The 6,822-nt window shown below is 64.6% G+C and overlaps 1 protein-coding gene across 1 annotated transcript in view; it reads left to right on the forward strand.

The window, feature by feature from the left end:
* The first annotated feature begins 269 nt into the window (after nucleotides 1–269).
* The window catches only part of PCSK4 (proprotein convertase subtilisin/kexin type 4), a 9,265-nt gene continuing 2,712 nt past the window's right edge, over nucleotides 270–6,822 (forward strand). Inside the window, exons 1-15 of the mRNA XM_007460440.1 lie at nucleotides 270–557; nucleotides 839–943; nucleotides 2,308–2,400; nucleotides 2,479–2,607; nucleotides 2,685–2,761; nucleotides 2,858–2,946; nucleotides 3,121–3,293; nucleotides 3,381–3,593; nucleotides 3,895–3,995; nucleotides 4,074–4,177; nucleotides 4,245–4,362; nucleotides 4,620–4,799; nucleotides 4,988–5,112; nucleotides 5,457–5,678; nucleotides 5,855–6,090. Of these exons, the coding sequence (XP_007460502.1) occupies nucleotides 270–557; nucleotides 839–943; nucleotides 2,308–2,400; nucleotides 2,479–2,607; nucleotides 2,685–2,761; nucleotides 2,858–2,946; nucleotides 3,121–3,293; nucleotides 3,381–3,593; nucleotides 3,895–3,995; nucleotides 4,074–4,177; nucleotides 4,245–4,362; nucleotides 4,620–4,799; nucleotides 4,988–5,112; nucleotides 5,457–5,678; nucleotides 5,855–6,090 (2,253 nt within the window). The remainder of the gene's footprint in view (nucleotides 558–838; nucleotides 944–2,307; nucleotides 2,401–2,478; nucleotides 2,608–2,684; nucleotides 2,762–2,857; nucleotides 2,947–3,120; nucleotides 3,294–3,380; nucleotides 3,594–3,894; nucleotides 3,996–4,073; nucleotides 4,178–4,244; nucleotides 4,363–4,619; nucleotides 4,800–4,987; nucleotides 5,113–5,456; nucleotides 5,679–5,854; nucleotides 6,091–6,822) is intronic.

Below are 6,822 nucleotides of genomic sequence, written 5' to 3' on the forward strand. Positions count from 1 at the left end.
GGGTTTTTGGGGGGGGGGGGGGTTGTATAGGAAAGTAGGCGGGGCAAAATAAGGGGCGGGGTCAATTATAGCAACAGTGAACCCGCACCTTTGGGTCAGAAGAATTGGGGAATCATTGTACAAATGGGGAGACTGAGGCTCCAGAGGGTTCGAGTCTGCGGAAGAACAGGGTGGGGATGTCTCTAACCCACCCTGCTGTCAGATCTTCGCGCCCATCAAGTTGCGGAGCTGCAAGGCCCCCTGGGAGTTGAAGGCTTTCAGGGGTTGCTATGGCGCCGGGGGCGGCGCGGGCGCTTGGGCCGTCTCGGCGGTTTGGCCAGGAGGAGGGGCTTTTCCGAGGCCCCACCCCCGCCCCCGCCGGCATGCGGCCTGGCGGGATTGCGCTCTGGCTGCGCCTGACCTTGGCCTTGGGCCTGGCACTCATTGACCCCATGGCTGTGGGTTGGGCCTCACCCCGGGCTCCCATCTATGTCAGCAGCTGGGCCGTGCGGGTGTCCCAGGGTTACCAGGAAATCGAGCGCCTGGCGCGCAAATTCGGCTTCGTCAACCTGGGGCCGGTGGGTGGGACCCGGACTGACGGGAGGGGGCGGGGGCTGGACGACCCCAGACCCCGGCAGATGAGAGGGTACCTCGCTAGGTTCCCCAGATATCAAGGACCCCCCAGCTCACTACTGCCTAGACCATCTCCAGATCCTGGGACCCTCAGAGGGCATCTGAAGCTCCCACCTGGGCACCTGGTTGGGGGAAACGTAAGGAAGTGGGGCTGGCCCCTGTCCTGGGAGGGACTCCATCAGGGGAACCAGGTCCCAGCCATGCAGCTGCTCCCCTTTATTCCCAGATCTTCCCTGATGGGCAGTATTTCCATCTGCGGCACCGGGGTGTGGTCCAGCAGTCCCTGACCCCACACTGGGGCCACCACCTGCGCCTGAAGAAAGACCCCAAGGTGAGCCTGGCCTTGAGACTGCCTCCTGAGGGATGTCAGCACCTCTCGATATTCTTGTAATTGTAATAAATGTCTGTGTGACCTTCGGCAAGTCACCAGCTCTCTCTGAGTCTTGGTGTCCATTTGGCCCCCTAGTCTATACAGTGGGGAGTCAAATGGGAAGATCTGTGCAGAGCACTCACCCCAGGGCAGGTGCACTGTCAACAATTTCTTGTCATCTCCCCTTCCCTCCTCTATCTCACCCTGAAAGGTCAAAGTTCCCAGGTACCCCATAAAGAGGCTGGATTGGGGGAGGGGGTGCTGATTGGCAAGGAGGCAAGAAGCATGACAGCTGGAAACCCCACCAGGAGCACTGGGACAGAGAGAAGTGGTTGATTCGAGACGTGGTTTGCAGGACAGAGGCCAGGGCTTGCTGATGGATTGGATGTGTGGGACAGAGAGAAATCAGGATCTGGAGCTGAGAAAACGGGGAGAAGATGGCCCTGATTGCTGAGATGGGGACGGGGGAACATGAACCAGGTTGGGGGGGTATTGGGAGCAGAACAAGGAAAAAAGGGAAAGGGCAAAGGTCTGAGAAAGGGTGGCCTGGGGCAGGCAGAAGGGCATGTGCAAAGGCCCTGGGGTGAGGCAGCCACTGTGGCTGCAGCAGAGGAAGGCTGCTGGGGGCCAGACAGGCAGGGGGCCTTGTGGGGTTTGGAGAGGTGTTGGACAGGCACAGGTTTCACAGAGAGGGTTCCACAGAGAGTAATGCTGCAGTGTGCCAAGAATGGACTGTAGAGAGGCAGCAGGGCTGGAAGACCAGGGAGGAGGTGGGTGTGGTCATACAGGGGTGTCCTGCACCAGGGAGGGTGCAGTCGAGAGAAGTGAATACTGCAAGGGGATATGGGCATGTCTTGGGGAGAGGGATTCTAGAACAGGGATGGGGACGGGGGCAGGGTTGGGACCCCAGGAGCCGCAGCCACCCTGAGTAGCAGCCACCACATGTCTGTGGGCCACAGCGGATGGGTGCTCTGAGGGCTTCAGTCCCCTCCGGAGGCAGAGCCCCAGGCACACGGGGACCCCCAAGAGCAGCCTCAGCAAACACGGGGTCCCTGGCCCCATCGCACACCACGTGGGCCCCAGGACAAGTAGGTGACAGCCCAGACACATTAAGCCTCAGCCCCACACCGCTGCCCCTTGGCAGATGCAGGGAAGAGGCCGATGCCAGACTCTGGAAGCAGATTTGGGCCCTTTGACCAGGAATTGGCGGAAGGGCTGAGGGGCAGGGCCCTCTAAAGCAGCCTGGTGTGAGGGCAGGAAGCTGGGAGGAGGGTGGGCTGCTCATGGGTCCAGCCCCTCCCATGGTGTGGTCTCCCCGCCCCCAGGTGCAGTGGTTCCAGCAGCAGACGGTGCAGCGGCGGGTGAAACGCTCCTTGGTGGTGCCCACGGACCCCTGGTTCTCCAAGCAGTGGTACATGGTGAGCTGGCCGGGCTGGGCGGCGGGGCAAGGCCAGGCCAGGCCAGAGCCCCACTGACCCCGGCCCCGCCTTGCACAGAACAAGGAGGTGCAGCCGGACCTGAACATCCTGCAGGTCTGGAGCCAGGGGCTTTCTGGCCAGGGCATCGTGGTTTCTGTCCTGGACGACGGCATCGAGAAGGACCACCCAGACCTTTGGGCCAACTATGTGAGCCTGTGGGGCTGGGGTGGGGGCTGCCCCAGGTCCCACGGCTGGTTGCAGCCCCTCATGTCTCCACCCCCCAGGACCCCCTAGCCAGCTACGACTTCAATGACTATGACCCGGACCCCCAGCCGCGATACACACCCAGCGATGAGAACCGGTGAGCCCAGTATCCCACAGCGCATGGGGGCAGCCCCCGCTACCCTACGAGGGGCCAAGGGGCTGTGACGGGCACCTGTCTCTGTCCTGGCGCCAGGCATGGGACCCGCTGTGCTGGGGAAGTGGCAGCGACGGCAAACAACAGGTTCTGTGGTGCTGGCGTCGCCTACAATGCCCGAATCGGAGGTACTCAGGCCAGGAGGGTGGCGGGGCGCCTCTTGGCCCCACACTAGCCACTGGGCCATGTCAGGGCCCCAGGCTAAGGGTGGGGGAGAGCTGAAACCCTCACAGACACCTCCATCCCCAGGGCGGGGAGAGTGCGGGGTGCAGGCGGGGTGTTCACCAAGGCCGCCTGTGCAGGGGTGCGCATGCTGGATGGCACCATCACTGACGTGATCGAGGCCCAGTCGCTGAGCCTGCAGCCGCAGCACATCCACATCTACAGCGCCAGCTGGGGCCCCGAGGACGATGGCCGCACAGTGGACGGCCCGGGCATCCTCACCCGAGAGGCCTTCAGGAGCGGCGTGACCAAGGTGAGCTGGTATGGAGCACGGAGGGCCTGAGCCAGCATGCGCGGCCCACACCCCGTCCCCGTCTCTGGCCTGGTTCTCCATCTGCAGGGCCGAGGTGGGCTGGGCACCCTTTTCATCTGGGCGTCGGGCAACGGTGGCCTACACTATGACAACTGCAACTGTGATGGCTACACCAACAGCATCCACACGCTCTCGGTGGGCAGCACCACCCAGCAGGGCCGCGTGCCCTGGTACAGCGAGGCCTGCGCCTCCACACTCACCACTACCTACAGCAGCGGGGTTGCTGCCAACCCCCAAATCGTGAGCACCCGCCCCACCCGGTGCCCTGCCTTCCCTCCTGTCCCCTACCTTGCCTCTTCCCAGGGCTGCCGGGTTCACGTCAGACACACAGACTGGGGTTCAGAGACCAGGCCCCATGGTTGGCGCCCCTTCACATGCCCTCGTGTCTCCCAGGCAGGGCTGGCAGCTGGGTGGCTGTGTCACGGCCCCAGACCTGCTGTCACGCTCTGAGGTGCCTCTTCCTTGGAGCGCTTGGGCCGTTTTGAACAAGGGCTGGGTTTTCCTGTGCACCAGGCGCCTGAGTCCCTCTCTGTGCACCCAGGTCACAACAGACCTGCACCACCGGTGCACGGACAAGCACACGGGCACCTCGGCCTCCGCCCCACTGGCTGCGGGCATGATCGCCCTGGCTCTGGAGGCCAAGTAGGTGACGGAGGGGTCCCGCCTAATGCCGGAGCTCCCCAGTGTGGCCCCGGCTCACCCTCCCTCACCCACTCCCAGCCCATCCTTGACGTGGAGGGACGTGCAGCATCTGGTGGTCCGGGCTTCCAGGCCAGCGCAGCTCCAGGCCGAGGACTGGAGGACCAACGGCGTGGGGCGCCAAGGTGAGGCAGGATGGGCGGGGTTGGGGACGCCACGCCCACAGGGCGATGACCACGCCCCTCCACGCAGTGAGCCACCACTACGGCTACGGGCTGCTGGACGCCGGGCTGCTGGTGGACTTGGCTCGCTCGTGGCTGCCCACACAGCCCCAGAAGAAATGCATCATCCGCGTTGTGCACACCCCCACGTGAGCGCCCTCCTCTGCCCACCTGCACGCCCACATCTAACCCCAGCCACGTCCCCACTGCCACGTCCCCAGACCTCTCCCCCCACCCCTGTCATTACCACCCTGGTGGGTGGACACGTGGAGGCAGGCCCCGAGGTCTCAGTTCAGCCATCTGTACAAGGAAAGGGCAGGATCTGAGCCCAGACCCTGCCTGCTGGCCGCCCATCTCCCAGCAGGCCAGCAGGAGGGGCCCTCACCTCACATGCTGCAGCCCCCAGCCCCATCCTGCGGGTGATACACGTGAGGAAGAACGTGTCGGCCTGCGTAGGCCACACCAACTACATCCGCTCGCTGGAGCACGTGCAGGTGCAGCTGTCCCTGTCCTACAGCCGCCGTGGGGACTTGGAGATCTCGCTCACCAGCCCCATGGGCACCCGCTCCACACTTGTGGCCATCAGGTGCGGAGGCAGCGGACTGGGCCACAGACTCTTTCCTGAGCAACCCCACAAGGAGGAGACAAGTGCCCCGTGGGGTCAGGCGGGCTGGACCCCACCCCTTGGCATCACCGACAATTACTGTGCTCGCGGCTGGTCAGGACTGTGGTTGTGAAGCCCCCCTCATCCCCCTGCCTGACTGTCTGTCCCAGACCCTTTGACGTCAGTGGCCAAGGCTACAACAACTGGATCTTCATGTCCACCCACTTCTGGGACGAGGACCCGCGCGGCTTGTGGACCCTGGTCCTGGAGAACAAGGGCTACTATTTCAACACAGGTGAGAGCCGGGCACAGGCTGGGGCTCGAGCCCCACCTGCCCCATGCTCTGGAGCTGGCGGCCTCCTTACTGCCCCCAAGCCCAAGGCACAGGGCTCCCGCTGGTGTCCTCTGAGAGACTGAGCACACAGGCCTGGCATGTAATAGGTGTCTGGTTACCAGTGCACAGTAGGGGTTCAGGTATTAGGGGCAGGAGGTATCCAGTTACCAGCGCTTAGAGGGTACTGGGCGACCCTGAGCACCATCTGAGTCTGGGGATCCGGGGGGGGGGGCCCAGAATGGCAGGACGAGGCTGCCGACAGCCTTTTCCCTCATCTCCCCGTGCCCACCGCGACCCCTGCCCAGGGACGCTGTACCGCTACGCGCTGCTGCTCTATGGGACGGCCGAGGACATGACGGCGCGGCCCTCGGGCCCCCAGGTGACCAGCAGCGCGTGTGTGCAGCGGGACACAGAGGGGCCGTGCCAGGGTGAGTGCCCGGTGCCGCATGGCCCACCTGCTGGAGGGCGGCAGGCGGGCAGTGTGCGTGTGCGGCCTGGGGCAGGGGACGGGCAGGCCGGGGCAGCAGGTCGTGGCCTCACAGCCCGGTGGACGTGTCCCTCGTGCAGAATGCCAGAGCCCTGCCTACATTCTGGGCCACCTCTGCCTCGCCTACTGCCCACCGAGGTACTTCAAGCACACCCAGCAGGCGGTGACGGCTGAGCCTGGGCACCCAGCCGCGCCTGCCCTGCGGGTCTGCTCCAGCTGCCACCCGTCCTGTTAACACCTGCCGCGGCAGCTCCCCGCTGGACTGTACCGCTTGCCCCCCGCCGTCCATGCTGGACGCGCAGCGGGGCTCCTGCTCGGGACCCGACCCCCCTGAGGGCCACCCCCAGCCCACTGCGACCGCCTGCCCCTGCCGCCACGGCCCGGCCCAGGCCATGGTGCTGACCCTGTCGGCCGTGGCCTTCGGGAGCCCCCTCCTCTGCCGCGTCCTCCTTGTAGGCTGCCCGCCACCATGGGCGGGACCCCCCGGAGTGGGGGGCCCCTCCCATCACCACTCCAGACCCCGCTGCAAGCTGGAACCCAGAGCTGGTTGACAAGGACAGCCAGCGTGCGCCTCCACCCAGGTCCCTGGTGGGCACTGCTGCCCCGCTGTCCAGACAGGTGCCCTGTGGGAACCTGCCCCGGGAAGGCCCTGGCTGCCACCGAGGCCGTGGGCCAGGGGCGGCCGCGTGGGACCCTGCACCCCAGACTTGGCAGGTCCAGGTGAAAGAGGGGGAGAGAGAGAGAGAGAAGTCTCATTGCACAGTTTGGGTCGGGAGAGGGTAGGATGGGGCAGAGCCCAGCAGTGACCACCATCCCTTCCCTTCCCGGAATGGGGGAAGCGGGAAGGAGAGCAGATGACACCGTCCAGAGTCTCAGGTACAACGTGCGACCTCAGAGTTTGCAAATAAAGGTTGAATAGGAGGTGCAAGTCTGTGGGCTCCTTTGGGGCACCGGCCCCTTCTCCATGGCATGATTGTGGGAGTCCCCTGCGTATCATGTGGAATCTGCCTTCCCTGGGGCGTCTGTCCCTGGAGAAGGGGTCAGCAGGGGTTCTGGGGATGGGGTGGGGTGGGGTGGGGTCCCAAGTGATACCTGCCCATGTGCTGCAAAGCCTCTGAGGCCCCACGATGCGGCCTGGCCCCCTGTGGCTCTGGTTCCTCTTCCATCTTTTTTTTTTTTTTTTT

Source organism: Lipotes vexillifer, unplaced genomic scaffold, assembly GCF_000442215.2.
Source record: "Lipotes vexillifer unplaced genomic scaffold, Lipotes_vexillifer_v1.1 scaffold225, whole genome shotgun sequence".
NCBI classification, from domain to species: Eukaryota; Metazoa; Chordata; class Mammalia; order Artiodactyla; family Lipotidae; genus Lipotes; species Lipotes vexillifer.